Source organism: Falco peregrinus, chromosome 7 (genome assembly GCF_023634155.1).
Source record: "Falco peregrinus isolate bFalPer1 chromosome 7, bFalPer1.pri, whole genome shotgun sequence".
In the NCBI taxonomy this organism is placed as follows: Eukaryota; Metazoa; Chordata; class Aves; order Falconiformes; family Falconidae; genus Falco; species Falco peregrinus.
The window spans coordinates 80324290-80350027 of NC_073727.1; the positions used below are offsets into that span (position 1 = coordinate 80324290).

A 25738-nucleotide genomic window follows, 5' to 3' on the forward strand; every position below is an offset into this window, starting at 1 on the left:
CTGGATGGAATGGAGAGCACAACTTGTTGCTCTGGTATACCTGTTAAGGAAATGCAGCAAAAAGTAACAATCAAAGGATTGTTTCAGGAAAACAGCCACCACAAAAAACCTACCCAATTTTTGTCAAGATCCTGTGCCACACAGGTAAACCAAGACAAGTACTCAAACCCCTTGTTACTTCTGAAAATACAGAATATGAGAAATGTTTTTGAACAGATGAAACTGACTGAGAACACTGTGCAAACAGGAACATTGCAATGCAATAGAAACAGTATCATGATTAGCACAAAATACTTGGACAGCTTTTTCCTACAGATTTTCCTCTTTCTGAGCATGATGCAGAAAGGTAATTTAAGTGGTTTTTGGGATTTTCTTGTTTCTTATGTGTGAAGAGCCGCACTGAATCAAGAGCAAGAATCCCAGGCTGGTTTTGATACTTTTAAAAGTAAAATTGGAAATAGTTATGTACTACTAAATTAATTGGAGCTCGTTGTCTAGAAACAATTAAGGATTTATAGCATTTTTTCCCTCCTTCAAGATCACTTAGAAGTTACACAGTATACAAAGTAAGTATTAATGGTGCATTAGACGAGGAGAAAATAAGATCTAGTATGCTAGTAAAAAGTTTCTGGACTGCTCAGTTGCTGGTATGCCCAAAATGGATTGAGTTTTAACTGAATCCAGTTCAGGCTCATTTCAGCGATACAGAGAATGTCTACATTCACTTTTACTGCATCTACTCCCTTAAGTATGTATTTTTTAATTTTGATATTCTGAACTGAATTGTTTTCAAGGAAAAATACTAAAAGCATGGGAAGCTGGAGCTTCTAACTTCAGAAGAAGAGAAACTGCAACCCTGTCTGTATGTTGCCCTGCTTATGATCTCTAGAAAAGCAAAGGCATAAATTAATCTATATTAAGAAACATTTTTTTTAAACTTTTCCCTCGCCTTTTTAAACAAGGCTCCTGAAAGAGTACACATTTCTATAAACACAAAGCAAAATTATTCCTTTTAATACAGTGTCAGGTGGAAGACAGTACTCACCTGTGAAACTAGACAGGAAACTTCTGAAGCGGGTGATTTTTCAGGAAAATAACAAACATCCCTTAATACAGTCACCAATCTTGTTCAGCATACTTTGAGAACGGTGTTCTAACTTCAGGGAGATAGTAATTTTCAACAACAGATGCACATGTAACTACTCATTCCATTTATTGTGGAAACACTGAAGACACAATATAGCTTTAACATACTCCCACTGAACAACTACTAATTTAATCTGAACTTCACACTGTTTATTGTGGAAATGCTGCTGCAGACACAAACTCAGATTTAAACACAGTTCCACCATCAGAGAACATGACACTTCAAGGAAGGTCAAAACAAACTGGCCCTTAAAGATAAAAAGAACAGGCAGATGCCATTTCCTAGAAATGAAAGCAGGTAGGCTCCACTGGAGCAACTTTAGTACTGGGCTTTTCTTTTGGATTGGTGGTAAATGAAAAACCCAGAGCCCAGTGATTTTTCTTCTTTTCTAATTGCTCCAACCCAGGAATCTTTGGCACAGGAATTTTTTTTGCTTTGTGACTACAAGATCATTCAGTCATTTGTTCTTAACAAGGCCGCCGCTTTCACAGACTTCATTTAATGCTACCATGTGGCATTTAACTGCATGTTGTGCAAAGGATGCTCTTGAGTGTGAAATTCTACGTTGATAGGAAACTAATAGCATCAGGTTATTGCACTAGTTCTTTTTTACTCTACTTTTATCTAACAAATAAGGCTGTTGGAGAAGAGTACTGATTTTCATCATTATTCCCTACACTAGCCTTATTTTATGGCATTTACCTTGACAAGCTGACAAATGTATCTACATGCAAGAGGAAATAATTCCACTGCATTGATTTAAAGAGAGAAAAAAAATGAACTACCAAACGGAAAGTTATTTTAAAGTAAGCATGCAGATATTCTATTTCTAGTTCACTCTTGCACACTGCCTAGATTTAAACCACAGAGTTGCACTGCTTCTACTTTGCACAGATGAATAAAAATAAGGCCTATTTAAAAAACCTGCACCACAGAGAGCAGTAACACATGGGTTATTCTGTCAGTCGTAACAGTACCTTTTACTTCCTCATCACTCTGTATCAATTGTGAAGCTGTATTCATGAAACAGGGAATGTATATGTATCAAAAACTTGTGTGTAAAATAGATTAAAATTATGTTTGCATTTCTTAGACATCAATTAAAACACTGACAAAATAAAAGCCTTATAAAAGACTGTAGAAAACTAGAGCTCTTCTAGACCTTTGAACAGCAAAAACCCTATCTCATCACGGAAATCAAAACATTTTTTGGGTACAATCCTTTGCATGCTATTCCTCCTTACAGTGCTACATAATCACTTTGCTTTTTCCTCTCATTTCAGTATCAACAAACATCTGCCTACACATTAATTCCGAAAATATTAATTAAAAACTGGAAAGAATTGGAACCTAGCACACCAATTTAAAAAGTTGTCTCTGATCATATATTTGATATCAAGTCTTAGCATGAAACTATTATATTTAATTCAAGTAGTTTCTTGTTAGGAAATAGCACACATAGGCTGTCAAATGATTTTCAGTACCAAAGATATACAGATAAAATAGTTTAACTGAGAAGCTCTGAAGACTCCTAGGCATCAGTCGGGAAGGCACTTTTCCGGTCACGTAATTCTAGCGCATTGGGATTCAGCACAGCTTTGGTATTTCAACATCTCCTTCAATTTCTAGGCAAGTGATATCCACTGACTGCCCAGTCCTGAACTTCTCCACTTGCAAATAATGTAAAGAAAATTGCTCCAAACAGATTAATAGAAGCAGCAATATAGAAAACCATCTGCCATTCTCCCACAGTATTCTGTTGGGGGGGGGGGGGGGGGGGGGAGGAAAAAAAAAAAATGCAGTCAATGTGCAGCTCCACACTCAAGAAAAACTAATTTTAAAACCAATGCTACATGCCTTGCCTATTTAAATGTAAATTCTATTCAGTATGATTTCACAGCAACATAAAAGCATTATAAACTTAACAGATCAAATCATCAGTATAGTCAACCTCAGTTTAATAATACAGCTTACACAGATCGTCTAACACAGCTCTGACAGGATTATCTGGATCAGTTTATCATCTGAGATGCAGAACCTTCACATCAAAATTCACATTTGCACAAATGCTACACAAACTCAGAGAATCTTACTGTAAGGGGAAACACTACCTTGCTTTTAAGTCAGGCGACCCAGTAGCTGAAATGCTCTACACTATATAGTTTGCTGTTTTTAACGACTACTGGGTGGATAGGCCAGAATCATAAGGTTTTTAGCCCAAACAAGGTAGCTATCTTTACTCAGATTTCAAGAGGAATCCTCTACACTCTAGTGTTTAACAAAGGCCTTAAGACATGGGTAGCAAAGAGCTGTGGCTTGTTTGGTTTTGGGGTTTCTTTTCTTTTTAAGTAAAGAATTAATATCTGTAGACGTCTTAAACATTATTTTTTTTTTAGTTCCAGGTGACTGCTGTAACAAACCCGTAAACAATCTTACTACAAAACAAGAATAATACCAGGACATTGCATTAGTGTGGGGAAAAAAAACAACCAAACAAGAAAAAAATCCCACTTGTTAAGATGGCTGGAAGAATTAATTTGTTTGAACTCATGTATAAATGAACATTTTAATATTATTTTTAAGGAAATCACTGGAATGATCACCAACTCCAAAATTTTAGTTGTATCAATAAACTTATTCCTCCCGTCTTCCTTTCTTAAAGGATTTTAGAATAAGACATACAGTTGATTTAACAAAAAAATAAATTACTCAAACAACTCTGCTCCCTTTTTCTGCCCCAGCCTTTAACTAAACCATCTTGGAAGTAAAATCTAACACTGTTAAAGTTAGGTGTCTTGTGAAACTAACACATCTTAGAATGTACGCACATTACAGGATTAGGACAAAGGGATGCATTATAAAACCCACACATTTGAATCTAGCTTCTCATTCATCTGACAAATGTTGACCTTACAACTCAACACGTGTGACAGCTTGATTTTAAAAAGAGCAAGTAAGAACTTGTCTTAATTTGCTGAAACAATACCACAACTGTCTTACCTAGTTGGCATTTTTACAGAGTTTTACTGTGAAAAACACATATTAATTTTATTCCTACAGAATATAAGGGATGAATCATTAATATTTTAAAGTCCTACATAGGTCTTGGATTTTACCTTTAAGTAATCAGGTATCTTTTACCTGATCAGAATCAGAAGAATAAAGGCAAGGAATTAAGTCATTCACAGCAACGGAACAGTACAACTTACATGTATAACCCAGATTTCATTTAATGGCTGCAGACTTAAGACGACAGAACTTTCATTCAATGAAGATAAAAACATAACAACTGAAAAAATAGTAAGCAGACTTACGTTATGAGTGAGGTTCTTGGCAATAACTGGCCCCACCATTCCTGGGATAGTAGCAAAAGAATTTGTGATCCCCAGGAGAATTCCAGCATACCTGTAAGAGAAATGGTTAACACTGCTTATTAACTTATCCTGCTTATCAGTCATGGAAACAATTTTGTCACATAGGCCTCATCTTTATTACACAGACAAATTAAAACACAAATATTCTAGTGGGAATGGCTTGCTTTTATTCTAATAAGAACTCACTGACAACTTGGTATGTACATTTTTAGGGACATGGTTTAGTGGTGGGCTTCACAGTGTTAGGTTAACAGTTGAACTTGACCTTAAAGGTCCTTCCCAACTTAAATGATTCTATATGTCCCTCTTTTCCAGAGGCTAGTGACAGAATTTAAGTTAAATTACTCAAGTCTTTGCTCAGGATCCATAATCCAAACTCACGTACCCTTTGCTAAACCACAACCAAACTGGAATGGATCCATTGGAGAAGTTAGAAAACAAACATTACATGCCTTGGAAGGTGAAAGATAAGGAGCATGACAGAATGCTGGTTGGCAACATAAGAGTTGGTTCAGGTATCATTACTAAAAAGTGTCTGCCAAGAAGGCAGTATCACCAGTGCAGATGGGTATCCCTGCTTACACTACAGACCGTGTGCTCCAAAGACCTGAGTTCAGAGCACTGCAGCAATCCTTCCCTTCAGCGTTCTGTGGGTCAAGGCCAATGGGGAATGGGTCTGAATTAACCAGTTTTGCTGGTTGCCATTCCTGCAGCTCCATTCTGAGGCTTCCTGTTCCATGAATGTGTTGCTATCACACGCACGTGCATGCATATGCACCAGCAGCAGCAAGAATTTGATGGGTAAAGATAGTAACTTGCTTAATATCTGAGTCTCAGCACCTCATCTCTAAGCAATTAAAGATCTCTCTCACAGGAGTGTTGCAATACCAAAAGATGATGTTTGAAACTGTACCACAAGTGCAGACTTGTGAGAGAGACTGAAGAGAAATAAGAGTTAGACATTCTACAGCAGACCTTGACCTCCCAAACACCAGAGTACAGATCCCTGCGGTTCTGATTTTCAAGGTGGATTTGCTGGCTGAAGAAACACATGAAATACTAATAGTTGCAGTTTACCACAGGAGAAAGAAATTATTGCCCAGTGATCATTCTAGGCTGTTTAGCAGAGTGAAATTGTGTCTTCACCAATTTTAACACAACAGAAACATAATTCTCTCTAAAGAGAGATGCATAGCTTTGACATTTTTGTTTACCAAAACAAAAAAATTCAACCATACAGAATTGTTATAAAAGGTTGTAATATGTGTATCCAGTCCAACAATATTGGAGAAACAGGTGGTTTTTCCTGAGAAAGAGAATCAGTTATCTAGCCTAACAGTTGATTGTTTTCTTGAGAGTCAACGCTACGTATCAGTTTAAAGCACAGCACTGTATTTTAGACTGAGCTCCAATGCCTTAATGATAGCGATCTTTATTTCTTACAGATGTAGCATGCAGTCCTCTTACCTTGGAAAGTGTTTAAGAATTAATAAGCCTTTATGAAGCTGAATGTGAAAGCCTAGAAGTTTCCCATAGGAAAAAAAGCACATACTTAAAGGCTTTAAATGGAGTTTTTCTGTAAAACCAAATGAATTTTGTCTTGAACATGTTTAAGCATTACAATACTGCTAACACTCACTTTCAAAAGTAAACATGGTTTGTGTCCCTGGCCGCCAAAGATCTTTGGCAACCAATTACTGGCTAAATGCATCTGGTTATGCTCAGTGTTCCTGACATAGGTTACATTCTTGATAATGCTTACTGTTTGATGCAGATAACTGCTATGCCACTCCCTTAGCACAACGGAGAGTCCCATACAAAATGGGAAAGCAAAAAAATGACATGTCTGTAGAGCAAGACCAACAGTAAGCTGTTGGTCTGGTTCTTATGGCATAGTGGGGATAACCAAATACAAGTCGACTTGCAAAGCAGTTTAGTAGTAAAATCATGATTAAAAAAACCCAGCTATGCAAAGTGCTTAGTGTATAACAGAGCCATGGGAATACTATGAGGGCTCATGCTAACAGCATTACTAAAAATCGTAACCATGGCAATGTATTGATGTATGTATTGGTGAACGTCTGCCTTCATTTCATCCAACAAAGCTCAGAGAGTTGCAAAAAGTTAAGTGTGTGTGTACATAAGTTATCTTTTCCCTCTCATCTTAGATGGTTTTATATTTTTGTATTTGAAGAAGGTATCTTTCTATGACCTTTGTTACAAGGACATGCCCTTTTCCTTCTATCTTCATTTGGACAGATTTACTCTGAATTAAAGCACACATGTGCTGAGTAGAGAACCATCAATTTCAATAAAACAGCATCCAGCCTGACCATGTTGCCATCCAGCAAAGTCTTCCTGCATATGCAACCATTCACCTATAGAGGTGATGCCTGGCCAAAGTCCCTCAACTATCAGCAAGGCACCAGTATACTCCTCCCTTCAGCCTATCTGAGAGGAAAGAAGGGCTAGAGGAGCTTGTCTTGTTTAAATGCAAAGGGAATAAAAGCAGGACTTTGTCAAGGGTAGGAAGATAGAGTGGGATTTGGTCAGAGGGATCAGCAGCAGTTCATGTGGTGAATCTAATTATGCCTGCTGACATGCATCATTATTTTTTTCTTGTGGCTTTTTTCAACAACTTAAAATACTTTGTATACCATTATATACAACATTGCCCTTGAAATAAGTGCAAAGTGAAGTATCAGTCAAATTATAAAATACATACAACATCCTAGTTCTAGAAACCTCAGCTGTCACCTGCACACATCCTTGTGCATATGCCTCACACAGGCACACACTACAGTTACATGATTTCCTTTTTCCTCTGACTGCTCTGTTGCACTTAGTGGACAGGATGAATTATATTCACTTAATGAGCACCATTTAATATTTTGTTTCACTTCACTTGCTCAATGCATGGACCCAAACCTTGCTTTCTGCATACTATTCAGCTGTTGCAAGTAGAATTTTAATCATCCCAAATGCTTTTCAGTAGAACTTTTCACAATATTAGGTTATTTTCCCAACACTCTTGAGAGGGGGTGACAATGTGAAACCCATCCTATGGACAGGAAATGAAAACATAGGCCAAGAATGTATGTGGCTACTGGATGCTTGATTTGAGATCCTTCGGGTCTCATTTTAAAAGTATTTAACAGCATTGTTCATATATCCAAAGCATAGCTCCACTGACTTCTGCCTGCACTCTGAGTAACTCTGAGTAATTTTTGCCAACCAGAACTGAATAGTTTGAAGATGGATACAAAAACAAGCAATAAATAACCTAGGCCTCAGTTAATCTCACTGGATCCAACATCAGCTTCTCAGCCGAGATGTTTAAATTTGGACTCCAGCTGCTGCAGACTCCCTTTACACATGATGTAGTCTGAGCCAGTCTCAAGAAGTTCCCACCACTCTTCATAACTAAAGACGAGTCCAGATTCCTAAAGCCAGAGGGTATGAACATGGTCCTCACAAGAATCTGACTTAACACGTGCAAACTCTGTGAGAGTTACCCAAATTCTGCCATTAAGTAACTTACAGTAGTAATGCCTTTTGACATTAATGCTTATGTTTTGTATTTTTAAACAGAGACATAAAATAAATTGACTACAAGTTGGAGTTATGTTCTACATTTTTAGGAAATTAACCGTTGCAGTTCTGCAAAGTGAAGCTGGAAACAGAAGTTGTATAATGGCCCCATAATACCCCAGATGCACTGCTTTAACTACATCTTATAAATTTGTGATTTTACCTGATTTAAAACAAGGCACAGCACAGAAACTATTCTTCTTACTTTCATATTCAATTCATAGTACAAGCTGTTAATAGCTGTCCACTGACACCTTCCCTCTTGCTTGGTACCTCATCTCATCTGCCAAGACTGATTGCGCTCCCACTATTTCATATTCATCTGTCAAGTCAAAACTTGTATGTCGTGGTGGACATGACCACCACCCTTCCAACTGCCAAAGCTTGGGTGCCATCTTCAATGTGGACCTGAGGTTTCCCAGAAGTTGTCCAGATTTAAAGATTTGTTTTCTAGGTAACATTTCTATGAAATGGGTCCCCCCCCCTCTTTACTTACACTTCAACTCTTTTCATTTTACACATTAGTAGAGAAACACTCCCCTCTTTGGTCATAAAGTCATTTGACCCTACTCATATCTAAGTGATACCACAAACGGGTAAATGAATGACAAAGCAAAGTACTTTTACTAGTGCAAAGAATGCTTGTGTGGACTTCCAAAAAAATACATGCACATCCATGCTTTTTAGGAAACTGAAGGATCCGTCAGATCGTGAATTTGTAACACAGTGGAGAAATTACAGCCTCAAGTCTAATTTTCCTTTCTTAAAAGTTAGTCATTTAAGAGCAATTGTACATATCTGATATGTCACCTGCTGATAATGGGTCACCTACTCATGAGAAGATTTTGATACTGATGCATAGAATGTTTTTCAAATACAAATTTGCCTGTATCACAGTGCTTAAATATGGTAATTCATGCTAAATTTTGATAGCTCTGATGGTAAAGCTTAAAAGAGTGAAATATTTAATTGTATCGTGCTGTTCCAAAAAGTGTCCTATTAAGATCCTGAATCAAATAAGATAAAAATCTAGTAAATATGATTACAGGAATTATATCACTTATTACTGCAGGATCAAAAATGGAATTGTTCTAAACTGTTGTTCCTATCACACCCTCTACCATACTTCCACTTCTTGCAAATACAATGCTTAATCCTGTAAACCTGAGTCGCTGTCAGTGTTTACATTCCAGGTCTGTACAGCACATGGTTTCATAGTTAAGTCTCCCAGGCACCCCCAGCAACAAATTTATGACCACTGAATTTTTTTTTGTATCACATGCACTAACAATAGCTTCAGCAATACTTACGAAGGTGCTATGTCCAGGTGGTTGATGCTGTAGCCAGATGTACAAAATCCTCCTAGTGTTGTTGATATGGTTACGAATGCAACAGCCAGTGCATAGTTGCAGCCTATGAATCCAGCTGCTACTAAGAACACCGCAGGTCCAATCATTCCTTTAAGACAGAAATCTTGCAGTCAATGGACTTTTAATATGAGACACATTAAAAGCCTCTATGCTGTGCATACATTTTCTATATAACTTCCACTACCACCTAGTGTACAGATCCAGCACTGCACTACCTGCGTGACAGTGGGCATCAAGCAGGGAAGAGCAGATGGGTCGCAAACCTGTTGCTGCCTCAGGAAACTGTAGCCAGAGCAAGAAAATCCCACCCTAGCTCCAAAGAACAAACTTCAGCTAGATAAAAATTCAACAAAAATGAACAGATACTGAAAGTGACCTAACAAATTAGTTTTATTTATTGTTATAAAAATAACAGGAGCCACACTGACATTGGTGAACAGTGCGCTGCAAAGAAATGATCCCCATTTAACTCCCCAGGCTTCAGGAACAAACACTGACTTCTACAGACCATAATAAAATAAAGCTGGAAGATTTAATATAAAGACATACATACATATATGTATGTATGCATATTTCTCCTGTAGGCAGCTTCTAGAATGAGTTGTACTTAAAAAAAAAAAAAAAAGATGCTTGAGAGTTTGTTATAGGAACTGCTTTAAAGAAAACAATTAAATCAGCAGAATTAAGAAGGAACAAGGATGGGCACACAGCAAGCAGACTGCAACTTATGTGAATCTCCCCTCTCATCCCTTCTTTCCACTGTCCCCTCTTTTAATCGGCAATCAACATCTTCCTAAATACAACCTTTTACCTGTCTTCGTTAAAAACCCAATCTTGTTGATCTCTTGGTGATTTTGGATCATCTCCCAAATAGTCAAGACTATTTTGGATTCTATTTGATCTTCCTACCCTGGTAGCAACTGTAAATTTTGCAAGTATATTCCTATTCAGTTACTTAAGTCTTAAATAAACAAAATATTGAACAAAACAGGGCTGGGAATAGGCTCACGCAGAACAATACTCCATCTCAGTTTGAGAAAGTCATTCACAAGCAATCATCACCACTTTAATGGTGATTCTGCCTGACCATTTATTTAATCAGTTTGATCATAAGAATGATGTATCTTGACCTAAACAAAGCTTCTGGCAATCTCTTATCATTCTCTTAACCAATAGGTCTAGTTTTTAATTGAAAAAGATAGGATTTACTCTTGACAAATTAATGTACAAATAAAGCTGCTCCTCTCAAGCCATGCACAATCCTGCCTAGTCTCACAGCAGAATTTCACACTAGTCTCCCAAACCCTTCATTTTTCCAGACTGATACGGTGGTATGTTCCAAACAGAGATGATACTTGCACCTACCTATTAGGGTAAAACATTTGCGAACACAAACAGTGGACAAGTTCTGTTTTTCCCGTAAATAATCAGCAATTTGCCCAGACAGAATTATACATAACCAGCAGCCAAAATAAGGTAGGGCAGACAAAAACCCATTCTGTTAAGGAGATAAAAAAAGACAGTTAAGACAATGAAATGACAATTCAATATGCTGAAAAATCACTTGTCCTAGGGCATTAACAGAGACTGAACCAGAGGTGTCAAAACCACCCACCCACATAACTATTGTTGGTGTTACCATAAGAGAGAAATAGCAGAGCATTTTGAAGTTAACAATGTGTAAATTCTCCATTGCATGACTTAATCCATAACTACTAATGCAGCGAGACCAAAAACTCAAAGATTGAAATCAGCAATTGAGTTCAAGAAAAACAAAACTATACATAAAGGTATCTTGGGGACCTGATCACACAAGTTTCCAGAAACACCAATTTCAAGTAGGACAGGCTATTGAGTGAGTTACTTTAGCAAGTAGAAGCTGTAAATATTATTCAGAATTTTGAAAGTTATATGGAATCTCCGGGGGTTGTACTGCTACAATTCTTCCACGTTACATTATCCCGTATCTATCTGCTGCACCATCTGATGCTGGCTGTAATCACAGACAAGAGTCAGAAGTAGGTATTTCATGAGAACGAGGCTGGACATTCCACGATCCCAAAGTAAAGTTATCATTCAGGACTTGACATTACTTACAGTGGAGTCACCTGTTAACTCCCACTACTTTAAACAAGAGCTGTTTAGAGCCTTCTGCCCGATTCTGCATGGTTTTTCTGATGAGGGGAAAAAAGTGGTTCTACTAAACTGCATAAATTTCCAGCCCTTCCATACAATTGTGGAAATTATTGATAACAGAGCTATAATTTGACTTAATCTCTGATTAAAAAGAGGTATGTGGATAGCTATTGGATAGAAATACTCTTAACATCTATATACTATTATAAAATGTGTATTTGTCAAAGCAGAAGTGAAAGCTCTCCTACGAAATTTATTTTTAAATGAGATGAGAAACACATTCCCACCTGAAATCCACTCTATCAGAACTCAAACATGCTGCCTGTTAGATTCCAATGCTCATCTTTCAAAAGCAGTAAGTAAAATTTTGAAAAAGAGAATATAGTCTCAGTAATAAAAACCCCCTAACTTCTTTTGAAGCACTGTTCAAAGACACAGCATTATTTTTAACCTATCCCATTATTATAGGATGGAAACCGGTGCACTACACAGTAGCAACTGTATAATATTTCAACAGTAATGCAATTTCCATCTAAACAGCTGGCAACAAAGTTAGTCCAACACCATTATGCAAGTGAATTTAAGTCACTCCAAAAAGAAGAAACATTACCCAGAGACACAGGAAACCACTTCAGAGCAGAACCTATTAGCATTTAATGCAGTGGCATTTTGTAAAACACCTGCAATTGAGGGCTGTGGTAGCAAATGACTTTCATAGATGACTATGCAGGTATTCCCTCAAGAGGTATAATAAGGAACCCGACCAGCAACTTCAGGTGTGGTTTTTTTTCCAGCCATTTTGCAGCTTGCCTACTGCAACATTCTCTTCTAACATGGAGACTCCCCATCTTTTTCTCTCAAGATTGCTGGCTTCATCTCTTTCTTGCATGGTGCGCATCTTCAGTTTGCTCTAAACTAGTCTCATGTGTTAAAACAGGAAAAGACTATGCTAAACTTCTTGAAATTTCTGAGCACGTTTTTACTTAAGCTTAGTTTACCTGGAGAAGCTGGTACAGCTATCAAAAACCTTCTAATTAAAGAAAGACCAGTACAGTAAATTAATTGCTATAAATAAGAATGTTCCACATGCCCTGCCCTCATAATTTTTTCCTGATGAGTAATTTTCACTTTTAAAAATTTTCTTGAAGAGCACTGTATCTGACCTTAATGGCTTTGTTTCATCCTATCTACCCTGCTCATTGAGGGAAGGAAAGAAAATTATGATTTGGAAAGGTATGCAATCAGACTGAAGCTTCCCACCCTGGCCCTCCCTTCCCCACCCCCCCCCGCCTTAAATTACTTTAAAAAATGCCACTTGTTCAATTATTAATTATTCCCTTAGCTTTATTTTTCTGTTTTAACTGGAAATGTTTTCCTTTATGAGTGAACAAAGAAATAAAGATAGGATTTCAGAAGCCATAAAACACGTATAAAATCTGAAGCAATCATACAAACCATAAACCAGAGAAAAATATTTTTATAGTTATTGTTTTAAATCAGAGCAGGTAAAAATGAGTAATATGCATCTTCAGCCAAAAAAATGAGCTTGAAAGCTAGCATTAAGCTAAATGTCAAGTAAGTCCTGAAAAAAAAGTGGAAATTACAAGGCAGGCAACAGTTTTTATGCATCTGCTTAATTGTAAGGATTTATTTTACTATTTCCCAGCTATACATCTACATTCCAAGGTTCTTAAACTGGTTGCTCTATTCTAAACAGCAGAGAAGATCCCCGTTACTTAATTTCTTTAATTCAGAAGAAAGTGACTATATTTTTATCTTACCTCCTGTGCATCAAACCGCAGGATCTCCTTCATGTAGGTGGGCAAGAGTGTAAGAAGAGTATAGAAAGTCCAATTATAAGAAAAGTGTGCCACAACGATAGCCCAGAGTGGAAGGGACTCCAGTATAGGTCTCCAGGGAACAGATTTCAGTGTCGAAAGCTAGCAAGCAGAAGACAGAGAAAAAGGGAAGAGAAAGTGTAATCAGGACATTGACGTGAACATTTAGCAAATATAGTGTTTTGATCCTACCTAAATCTATGCTGAGCATTCATTCTGAAGGGCACAAGGAGTCTGTCAATAGATGCAAGTCATCAGCAATGAATGAATTACTGTGTTCAGTTCTCACTGAAGATATACTAATGTACATTACTGTTCTGTTGTTTACTATTGCAAAGTAAACCAATTACTATTGTTTTGTAATCAGAATTTCAAAAAGTATGATTTCCCTTGTTGACATTTTTTGCCTCCTGCTTTTACTATAAATCATTAAATATTTAAAGTCACCCCTCACGTGTTTATCTAAATGAATCTGTCCTACTTAATGCTAGATACTAACTTTGGTCTCTCAGCCAGCTTCACAGGCTGTAAATACATATTCCCAATCACAGGAATAAACTCTTATTCACACTTTAGGAACTGGCTCATCAGCATTTTCAAAATGTTTTTTCAGCAAAAAGTAATCTCTTCCTTACTCTAGAAGACACGTCGAAAAGAAGTTGTAAAATGTAATATTGTGAAGTTTAAAGACATTATACAGGTCAGGATCTGGTTTAAAGAGAAGTGATGGACTTGAGCTTTTTATTTAAAAAGCCCCACAACAAAGTCTGTGACAAAAGGCATTATTATAAATGCTTTGTTTGATTACTGATTGTTTCTCACTTATACAACTGCACTACATTTTTAATTTGTTTGACAAACATTGTCTCCATCTCAGATTAAGGACGTTTTTGTAGGCATCAACAGAGCATGATGCTAATGACAATATTTGTGGTTTACATTCTCACTTAAGTATGATTATAACAAAGTGCTATACCTGATCTTTTAGAGAAGAGAGTATATATTCTCTTTCAGCACATGAAATGTTCCTGTGAGTTTCTGGTGTATCACTAATGAACCACATCCAGAAGAAGAACCATAATACACCAAGTGCACCTATTGTTAGGAGAAGATGGGTGAAAAGATAGAAATAAAAACATAAGCAGTTATGTCGAGTGAATGACACTCTCTGATTACTTAGTTGCAAGTTTTTTTCCAAATACTCCAATATAATTTTAAATTAACATTATTTTTCTATCTACTTACAAACAGTAGTTCCCCAAAGTGTCTTAACAATACACATTTAGAAGTAATAAACAATAAAGAGGACTAAGCAGGAAAGTGGTTTTGGTTAGGTTTTTTTCCTTCCACTTGTGGAAGTGCCTCACACAACAAGAAAGTTGCATACACACACATACTGTATTTTTATCAGTCACATGAAATGGCCACAAAGGATATGGCTCACCCAGAGGAAATAAAAAATCACATTAGGTTTAAACACAAAAAATACTTGTGCACATACAGAGAATATCACTACATAGAGCTTAACTGACATACCAGTCCTCCTTTTCTTTAAGCCAATCCCAGAACTGTCACTTGAAAAAGGTAACTTATTTAATAGTCAGTCCAAATCGACTATAGTTTTATATAACCACAGCATTGTAAACTTATTTACTTTTGTCCAGTTCTTTGTTTTGAATTCTTTTTATTTATACAAAAATTGGAGGTGGTTTTATTGAGGAAAGTGTAACCCTTGTCTTTTATTCTGATTCTCCCTTCCCCATGCATTATAGGAAATGGCTCAGACATGTAAACAGACCTACAAAAACATCAGTTAGAACATGACACGCTGTTAGAAAATATTTTCTGTGTTTGAGCTTCTTCTAGAACATAACTCACAGCAAACATGCTATGCCTTGCATTTGGGGCATTCCTTCAGGGTTCCTGTGACTGTTAGATTTTCCACACAGTTCCCATTTAAAGCAGCAGTAACTTTTCACATGTTCTTGTATTCAGAGTAGAAGCGTGTTCCTGGGATTAAAGTTATTAACTCAATTTCACACTTCAAATAAGAAATTTCAGCCTGCTGTTCCAAGTGGCAGGAGAGTTAAGAACATTTGACTTGTACCAGCTTTTGTCCAACTCAGGGACAGCTTTGCTCATTGGAAGCAAGACTTACAGAGCCACACACAGGAATCTACGTAACTAAGTATCTCTAATTTCCCAGGAGGAATAAAACAGCAACACTACATGTCAAACATGTTTTTAAAGTTTAAAATAAGTTTTATAATATATCATGCTTTTAAAAAAGAATATGGGCTGTACTTTCAATAATTGAAAAAACACTTACCAAATATGTAAAACACGTAAACCCAGTTCATATAGTAGCAAATTAAACCAGATAGTGGTAGAGAGACAACAGTTCCCAGCTGTGCACCTACCAGAAGAAAGCAAAACAAAGCAGAAAACAAAAAGTAGTTTAAGGGGTCTATAGGAGATCTAAGTGGCATATCACTTATGTTATTTTTCTGTAATAAATCATGCAGAAAAGATTTATCACCCCAGTATGGGGCTGAGAGAAACACAGACACAATAAGCTGCTTTGGCAGCTCCAAATAAACAGAGCCAACAAGCCCTAAGCATCCAAAATTGCAAGTAAAAAGCAATAAGAGACAGGCATTCTTGGCACATTTGTCTCCAATAAAGTGATGCCTCTAGTACATCCAAAACAATGCAAGTGAGTCAAATGGAATTGCTGCAAAACACAAGAGAGCTGATCACAGTATAATTGAGGACTTGGGGGAGGCGGGGGTGGGGGGGTATAATATTTTGTGTGTGTGACTGGTAATCTGTTTGCATTTCTATTAACTACTACCACCTCCACAGAAACAGGAATGCTAGAAACAAGAGCCAGAAGACATCCATATAACCGGTAGGTTCAAATCCCATGGTCCCTGAATTCAACAGGGTGTAGGACCAGGCAAGGACAAAGGGAAAGATGAGTAGATTTCAGTTCAGATACAAGCCAAAAGCAGGAAAGAACTATTCCTATGAGTTTATAATTCAATATACATTTTGCAAAGGATGGCAGGTTCCTCCACTCCAAATTTAAACCAGAAACCCAAACCATGTTATTTACATACTTAGGAACTCTACTGGTGATACATAGCAGACCTTGCCTCTTATTTTTGGTTATATGACCAGTTCTCCAAACCTAATCTCAATTTAGAAAACATTAGATTATGTTGATACACTGGCTGCCTAGATTCCATCTTCATGGAAACAATTATTTTTGAGGCAGAAAAATTCAACCACAAACAACAAAACCACATACGTCATACAAAATATAAATCAAAACAACAACTACATATAATCTTAATCATACGTTCTCTTAGAAAATTAATATGATCATAATTAAATAAACCACAGATCACATGACTGCTAACCATGAAAATGTGGGGAAAAGGAAACACTGCAGTTTACACAAGATGCCTTATCCATCCATGACTTAACAATTGGCCGTTCAAGGCCCCAGACTCCTCTTACTAGTACATTAGCATATAGTTTCACAAGATATAAAAGGACAGTTTAAAAGCTCCCAATTGTTAAATGCAGTAGAAGCCATTCCCAGCTCTGTGCTCTCTGCTTGTGCGCTGGCTCTCAGACAGAGACATAATTTTAAAGCAGATTTAATTCATTATTAAGGCCAAAAACAAATACAAAAAAGAGAAAAAGTTTTCTGCTGCATTAGGTAGGTTAAAGTGGCTCATGGAAGGGTCTGATGAGTGCCTGAAATAGCACAAAAGAAGGAATGAGACACTTGGCTAGGAGGAAAATGGGGAAATGTGCAGAAGAAAGGGTCAAGGCTTCATTCCTGTTAGCACAAGTGAGTCACTAGACTGGTTTAGCTGCCTGAGAAACTAGCCACAACTTACATGATATAGCCCTGTCTTCTTGACGAAGCCCAGGCCGAATAGGAAAGCTGTAACAGAATTATACTAACAAGAGTGAGTGAAACAAACCATCACATCATTAAGTGATTGCAAAATTTGTCATCCTCAAAGAAATAACATCAATTTTGACTAGTAAATTTAGAAATCTACGCTTTTCATCTGCCCCACAATGTGACTGGCCAATAAATCCCTAGAACAGGCAAAGGCTCAGTGAAGATGGGCAAAAGCAATGTGTCAGTGAAGCTCAGGGAATAATGCAGGGTGTGACTGCCCACAGCTGTTTTGAAGAAAGCCGACTTTATCTCAACAGAGGGGACCAGAGGGTGGCCTTTGTTTTAGATAAACAGCTATGTCAGTTAAGTGAATCAGCTGGTGGTGCAAATGTTTCTCCCCAGGTTCATTCAAAGTGTGGCTGTTTCCCTGAGTTAGCCAGACCAGCATGACAGGAGCGAATACATGCATCAGCCCAACATCAAGTATGAAAACTAAACAACTAAGCAGAATTTCTAAGAGAACAACAGACTTGAGCTGCCTTCAACCCAAATGTGTATTGCAATTGTTGTATTTTGCCAAGTGTTAACTTACATCTGTACTGTGCTTTCATATATTTTGTATCACACTGCTAAATCAAATCCTGTGTAACGTCAAATATCTTCAAACAAGCAAATTTGATATCAAATATTACACCTTCCACGTGTAGAATATCTAAGAGAATCTGGTCAGAGAGTTTCGGACTCTGACAGGGAGCTCTTGCAACAAGACCTGGGACCTTGGACATTTTCTTCCTTGAGTTCTGGTCAGAGAGTTTCGGACTCTGACAGGGAGCTCTTGCAACAAGACCTGGGACCTTGGACATTTTCTTCCTTGAGTTCTGGTCAGAGAGTTTCGGACTCTGACAGGGAGCTCTTGCAACAAGACCTGGGACCTTGGACATTTTCTTCCTTGAGTTCTGGTCAGAGAGTTTCGGACTCTGACAGGGAGCTCTTGCAACAAGACCTGGGACCTTGGACATTTTCTTCCTTGAGTTCCTCCAAAAACACTTCACAAAACCCACAAAACCCCAAACATTTCTATCCTGTGATTCTGCCTCCAGGTTTTTGTTCCTAATACTAAGTCTCCTTTATTTACAGTATCTTCTCTTAATCAGCTTCACAGTAACTATTTGCACCACTTTTTACCAAAGTTAGACTGAAGTTTATACTTAGCTGCAGATCTTTTTCTCAGGGTTATAAAAGCCATGAATAAATGAAGATAATGAATGCAAAGTAATATTTAATTCAATGTTATGCTTTCCACATTAAATGTAAATCCCTTTGATTTAAGTCAATCCTCCCTGTTACTGCAGTAAAAATGTATAATCCCATTATCAGCGTGGGAATTTCTCACCTGCATATGAAATACTAAGAAGCTTGCTGCGTTCCAGTGGAGGAGCCCAAGAAGACCACATTGAATGCATAGCTGGGAAGGTAACACCCTAGAAAACAACATTTAATTCTGTTGAAATGCAACAATTTTACAACTCCTTTGGAGTTTGCATGTTTCGAAGCATATTTAATTAAAAAGCAGTAGTACAATCTGTTAGTTTCTTGTTTAGCAAGAAACCACTTTAAAAAAAAAGCGTGCAAGGTGAGAGTAAGGAGGCAGAAATAATTTCTCTTGCTTTTGATTCTGTATATACTGGAAAACCTGCAAGAATATAAACAATACTGTTCTGGGTTCCTGGTTTCTGAAAAATGAGAAAGGATAACTCTCATTTTGTCTCAAGTGTCATTACAAATAAAATCTTGTGTCCTTTGAAAAGCTTAGGCTAAAATACAGTGCAAACTTTTTAACTATTCAAAAAATTTAAAACTAAGCTACTTAAAAGCTACCAAAAAAAAAAAAGCTTACTACAAAAGCCACAATACTACTCCAGCATACCAACACCTACAGGGTCTAATAACTACAATTTATTAATAAACTACTCAAATACATTTTCAAGTTACACAGAGAAAAAGGATTACCTCTCCCAGTCCTTCCAAGGCTCTGACAGCTATGAGGTAGCCAACTCCCAGATCTGCAGCTAAGGGAGTAAGCAGGGTGAATACAGATGTACCAAAGACGCCAAACCCCATCAATAGCTTCCCTCCAATTTTGCTTGCAAGATATCCTCCTGGAATCTGAGTAACAATATAGCCATAGAAAAAAGAACCAAGGATCCATCCCTGAGTATCAGCGTCCCAAGAATACTTTTCCCCCTAAAAAGAGAAAAAACCCACAAAATGCAGTAAGTTCAAAATAGCAGTTTCTCTGACCATATATTACATAACTTTGAGCCATCATTTAGTCCTTTATACCTAAATTACAAATCCTTTGTGGCCTCCTCCTTAGGGTCTCCTATCTCTAAATATATCTGTACTGTGTTCAAAGTTGTGTTTAAAGCAAATTCAGGTAGTTCACAGTCTGTCCAGACACATCTTGCTCTAGCCCAAGTATGAAAATCTTCACAGCGTGAAATATAAGTGCTCAGGCAGTTACCCCTTTCTGAGTTCTAAGCAGCTTGGGTTAGGTGACACAGGTACAGATTACGTGGTCTGCATGAGCCTGAATCCCACTTCTGTATCACAGTGTGGACATTCTGTCATGCTTTAGAAAACGGCTCTTCCTGCAGGACATTTATGGACGGAAAAGCAAACAAGGAGATACAGTGCTTAAATATAATATAAAGAAAGCGCAGCCAAGGACAGGACTCACTAGGTTAGGTAGAATAATGGAACAAACAACAGAGGGAAGATGAGTTTAGCAAAGTAATAAAAACAAAGGTTACTGAGATAAGGGGCCTGAAGCTATGAAGTCAGCCAGCAAGAAGACATGAACTGTTGCCCAATAAAGTGATTCTTAAGTTTGGGATCACTTCCAAAAGCCCAATTTATGAGCATCTAAATAAGCAGTACACATTTCGCAGAAGTGATGAGACAAAAATCTTCTTCCCATAAAGTTCACAATTATAATTTGCTCATTATAAATAATAAATGACCTCTAAATCATAAAATCATAGAACGGTTTGGGTTGGAAGGCACCCTAAAGATCATCTAGTTCCACCCCTGCAGGGACACCTCCCACTGGACCAGGTTGCTCAAAGCCCCATCCAACCTGACCTTGAGCACTCCCAGGGATGAGGCATCCACAGCTTCTCTGGGCAACCTGCTCCAGTGCCTTACCACCCTCACAGGGAAGAACTTCTTCCCAATATCTAATCTAAATCTACCCTCTTTCAGTTTAAAGCTATTTCCCCTTGTCCTGTCACTACATGCCCTTGTAAAAAGCCCTTCTCCAGCTTCCTTGTAGGTCCCCTTGAGGTACTGGAAGGCTGCTACAAGGTCTCCCTTCTCTTCTCCAGGCTGAGCAATCCCAACTCCCTCAGCATGTCTTCACAGAAGAGGTGCTCCAGCCCTCTGGTCATCAAAACCAAGCAAACAAAATGAAGGCAGGAAGACAGGAAGAATGCTCAGTAATAAACTTCAATTATAAGATGAGATCTACGCAAGTCCAAATTCACAAAGTTGATGATTTGGCTTTTTTAAAAGCAGTTCTGTTCAGTTAAGAAAAGTGATTTTAAGGATTACTGGAAAAGAAGTCAGAGACAAAGGATATGAAGACAAGAATCATGATCTGGGAAAGAGGAAAGAGATCAAAGAAGGGAGGAGAAAGATATTGCATGTTAATTTGTAACGAAACTTCACGCCATGGAGACTGTATGAAGAACAGGCAAATATGAACAGTGATGTGAGCTCTGACACAGACATAACGGTAACAGTTGATTGCTGACATATAAAACAGTGAGTCACAGTAGATCTACAAGGTCAGATTGGTCAATTGGTAAGGAATAGCACAGAAAGGATGTATGTAAAAAAACCCTAACCCTGAGCACAGCACTTTTGAATTAGCTCGTCATTTAAGGCTATTATTCAGAATAGCTTTAAAAGAACCACTGACAAGACTATCTGGTAACAAACAGCCTGTTCTCTTGCCACCTAAGCATGAGTCATCAATCACAGACTTCTACTCAAAACACTTTTACATGCCACATTACAGGACAATACGTTTCAGACCTCACCGTTGTGTTGCGAGGAACATTTATGGTGGAAGAATGCTCTGGACACACATTGGAAGTCGTATTCTTTGCTAAGGTTGTGTTAGGTTCTACCATATCCACCAGAGCAACGCTTAGGTTCACACGTAATGCATACAGGAGGAAGAACCCAAAAAAGGCCAGTAGTGCTAGATTGTAGCGAGCCGAGCAGCATGCAGGGACTGAAATGAAAGCAAATGAGAAATTTTTGTTTTAGCAGAACCTAACAAAATAGGAACTACTGATAAGTAGCTTTTACTAGTAATCTCAGAAATTTATGGGTAATAAAAAATATAGGCAAGAAACCAAGCTAAGCATTCTAGTCTTCAGGGGTGTATTCTATAGGTGTAGAGGCTGGGGGCTGGAGCGTGGAAAGCCCACTTTTCTACTGACTTGCAAAACAAATCTAATTCCGGTTCAGACAACTGGTAGCTACCCACACAAGTGTAGGGACTGCAGTGGAAACATGGTGTATGGTCTGCAGAAATGATCTAGAAACACGGTTTCAAAAACTCCTCTCCAAAATACAGTAATATTTATTCAACGTAGAACTTTGCACTAAAAAAAACCACAACCCTCTAAGATTAGCAGGAAGTGGTTCAAGAAAAAGAGAGACTTAAACCAGTGTTAAAAACAGTCATTGAGATTCCAGGCTGTTTTCTAGGACAAGTTTTCCTTCTCTAAGTTGGCTTATAAAGGAATATGCATTTGCTGACAGCTGCCAATCAGAGAAAACTAGCAGAAAGGGGAATGGCAAACACTGTGAAACAGCACCACTTTCCTGGTTGCGCAGTACACCCCGCTTCCAAGTCACCATACAGCAATGAAGTTGACAACGGAAAATGAGTCTTAGATTCAGCATAAAACCTGTGTTGTGGCATTCAGTTGATTCTGTCAGCGGTTTAAACCCAGATATCAGACTTTGCACTGTAACACTGCTATTGATTCCTGTTTACAGTAGTACAAGGCAGCATTTGGCAAAGATTGGTCATCAGTATCAGGAGATTCATATCAGAGTTGAGCTGTAACTTGGCCAGCATATCACCAGTGGCAATACATTTTGTATCTATACAACATAGAGTTCACAGCTCTGCAGACGTTCTTTATGAGCTGGGAATGCCTGACCCTCCTGAGTGAACCATCAAACTGTTGAGAAACTGCTTGAACAATCTGCTGAATTTACAAATAGGGGGTGGAGTTTCTCCCCTTGTGAGGAAACTACAATGCTGACAGAAAATTTTAAAACTTGGACGCCTGGAACTCTGGGACGGTTAAGGATCAGCACCTTCAGATATTACATCAGTCTACAGTGATCTCATCTTTCTCTGACTGTTCACAATTCAAACGTGAACAAGTACACCTATGAACAACATGATTCATTGGAGCTTCCTCTGCCGCTGCAGTACGTCTCTTGACTTGATTCTCTATCTGCACTAAGAATCAAAAAGCATGCCCTGTGGACAAGCTATCTAAAGACTTTCCCCTTCCCAGTAGCTTCCTTGAAACAAGGAATGAACCTATGAGATTGTGTGTTTTTCAGTGGGGGCACCAACAGAGCCTTTCTGCAAGACTGTATTTTCCATGAAAGTAGTAGAACTTCCCCATTTTTGATTTCTCTAACCCTGACCAACTTTATGTGAAGTTCACAGCGGCTGCACAAGTTGTTAAAATGACAGAGATGCTGGTTTTGCTATGTTCACTTAGTAAAGAGTAATAAGTAAGGCTACTGTACAAAAATGCAAAATGTCTTCCAGACCTGTGGTAATTGCAGCTTGCCTCAGCAGCATTTGAAAAAGGCATATCTGATTTTTAAATGACATGAAGGAGAGCAGCCAAGATTTTATTGCTTACTTTAAAAACAATAGGCACCAAGTACAGGAAGCATTTACTGCACAAAAACTAGTCAAGCAGCTTCTTTGTCCTTATTGTTGTTTAAAAAGCAATTTGTCTTAAGTAGAAAATGTATAGTGACATAATTTATAACAATGAATAGAATTACAGGTAAAGCTATTTAACCTTTCCACTGCCTGTATTTGCTGGGGTTAAACAATATTAACAGAAGGCTGAATATCACACTGATGATGCAACCCCTCCTTGGAAATGCAGATTAACTGGAACATGCATTACTTCTCTGGAAGTCTCTTAGTGTTACACACCTTGTCTGGAGAGCAAGCTCCACAAGACAGTGCGAGAACTTAAGATCACTAACGTTGGATTTTTTTAAACTGTAAATAGTTTATCATAAAAAAAATAATAATCTAACAAATACATAGATCTGCAAGTCTGAAACAAATGGCTGCTGACTTACTGCTTCCCTGTCTTTCCACCAAGTGTGTTTGCAATACCTGAGAATATTAGATCAGGTTAACAGAACAGAAGATTCGAGAAGATTCCAGATGCATTTCAGACACCCATCTCTTCAGGGGATTGCTATAAGCAAAGAGACACAGACATTCACCCCCCTAAAGTTTAAGACGGCTAACCATAATGTTCCAGGCCTTACCTTGACTGGTAGTCTTGGGTCCTACCTGCATAGTTAATTCTGATTTCAGGGGCATGTTTTATAAAAAACGTAGCCCTAGTTGAACAAGATTCTTCAGCTGCAGTTAAAAAAAAAACAGGTCTGTGCTGCAAGCTGCATGGCAGTTAAAGGAAATTGCTCTTCTGCTGTATTTTTCCTTGTGGGTGAGGCGAACCACCTCAAGTGAAGCACGGTGCATTGTGCAAACTTAAAAACGTATCGCTTTAGTAACTGACTTGAATGCAAATTTCCCTCTTTCTGGCACTTTTCAGTTACTTTCTTAGCAGCCCCTCTTGCTGCAGTTGTACATTTCTCAAGTAGGTTAGAGTATTTTTGCATGGCATACTGAAGAAATGTAAAATCACACTGTACTCTTGACAGTTTGCACGTTCCGGGAAACAAAGCAGCACAGGCACCTCCCTAAACATGTGAGCTGTGCTGTAAGCCCTGACCCTATAACGACCCTCATCTCCTATCATTATCCTCGTGCCTTCTCCCACCTTCCTTCCTCTCCATACTCCCATTTCCTTCCTCTCCATACTTCCAAAGCAAGCAATTAGTCCTACTCAAATTCTGTCTGAAAATGAAATACTGCCATAACCTCGGCAGACCCCCACAGTCACTCACCGCTAGGCGGGCGTTTAGGCTGGCACTGCCCCCTCGCCCTCACGGCAGGGCCGCGGAGCCGAGGGCAGGCACTGCGCACCTGCCTCCCGCCGCGCCCCGAACGTCACAGGCGCCTCAGAGCGCGGGGTGAATCTCCCGGGCCCGCGGGAGCCGGGCGGCCGCCACGCTGACTGGGGCGCCGCGACCACCTGCGAGCCCCGGGCCCAGGCCCCGGCCCCCACAGGGACGCGCTCGGCCCGCGCCCCGCAGCTGCGCGGCGCCATGGCAACGCGACGCCGCCACACCCGGGCCGCGGCACCGCCAGGGAGGCGGTGCCGGGCTCCGCGGCCTCGGGCGGTGCCGGTCCGCAGCGAGCAGGGAGCTCGGCCCGGCGCGGTCTGCCGGGGCGGTTGCCCTCGGTGCCGCCTCCCGCTTCTCTCACCCGTGCCGGGCTGAGACTCCTTCAGCAGCGGGGTGCGGTCCTCTCCCTCCTCGGTCTCCATCTCGCTGCCACACGGACCGCGCAGCGCGCCCAGGGCCAGACCGCCAGCCGCCACCGCTGAGAGGACGGCAGTGCGGCTGCCCGCGCCGCAGCCCGCCCGCCCCGCGCTGCTCTGCGGTGCTGTGCCCCGCCGGTGCCGGCCAGCGGCAGCTGCAGCCCCTGGCGGTCATGTGATGAGCACTGACGGGCGGAAACGGCTTCAGCCGCAGCGCGGCACCGCTCCCGGCCCGCCCTCGGCGGCCATCTTTGGTGAGGGCAGGGGCCGCGCCACCCGGCCATCTGCAGGGCGCGGGCGGCCGCTCCCGCTCCCCCTCCCACGGGGCGGGGCGAGGCGGGGCTCACAGACTGACTGACTGGCTGACTGGCTGGCTGGCTGACTGGCTGGCTGACTGACTGACTGGCTGGCTGACTGACTGGCTGGCTGGCTGACTGGCCGGCTGACTGGCCGGCTGACTGGCCGGCTGACTGGCCGGCTGACTGACCGGCTGGCTGACTGACCGGCTGGCTGACCGGCTGGCTGACCGGCTGGCTGACTGGCTGACTGACTGGCTGGCTGACTGACTGGCTGACTGACTGGCTGGCTGACTAGCTGGCTGGCTGACTGGCTGGC

At 39.6% G+C, this 25738-nt stretch overlaps 1 protein-coding gene across 3 annotated transcripts; it reads right to left on the reverse strand.

Moving 5' to 3' along the window:
• Nucleotides 1–1190: 1190 nt before the first annotated feature.
• SLC17A5 (solute carrier family 17 member 5) lies at nucleotides 1191–25303 on the reverse strand. Of its 3 annotated transcripts, none has more exons than XM_055810837.1 (11): nucleotides 25069–25303; nucleotides 21485–21681; nucleotides 19392–19625; nucleotides 18775–18862; nucleotides 15786–15872; nucleotides 14433–14551; nucleotides 13400–13558; nucleotides 10848–10980; nucleotides 9423–9570; nucleotides 4462–4552; nucleotides 1191–2903 (listed from the first exon to the last, which is right to left on the reverse strand). In XM_055810837.1, exons 1-11 carry the CDS (start codon nucleotides 25127–25129, stop codon nucleotides 2766–2768), a joined length of 1455 nt encoding a protein of 484 aa, XP_055666812.1. In that variant the 5' UTR covers nucleotides 25130–25303; the 3' UTR covers nucleotides 1191–2765. The 3 variants fall into 3 exon arrangements, with proteins under 3 accessions (XP_055666812.1, XP_055666813.1, XP_027646612.2); XM_055810838.1 differs by lacking the exon at nucleotides 25069–25303 and adding an exon at nucleotides 24648–24668; XM_027790811.2 differs by lacking the exon at nucleotides 25069–25303 and adding an exon at nucleotides 24003–24495.
• Nucleotides 25304–25738: the final 435 nt, after the last annotated feature.

Bases quoted from the DNA above. Each gene is read 5' to 3' on its own strand.
- SLC17A5 (XM_055810837.1), bottom strand. From the start codon at position 25,129: ATGGAGACCGAGGAGGGAGAGGACCGCACCCCGCTGCTGAAGGAGTCT. The intron at 18,863-19,391 runs GTAATCCTTTTT...GTTGTTTTCTAG, and splicing joins CCTTGGAAGGACTGGGAGAG to GGTGTTACCTTCCCAGCTAT. The intron at 9,571-10,847 runs GTAGGTGCAAGT...TCTGTCTTAAAG, and splicing joins CAAATGTTTTACCCTAATAG to GAATGATTGGACCTGCGGTG.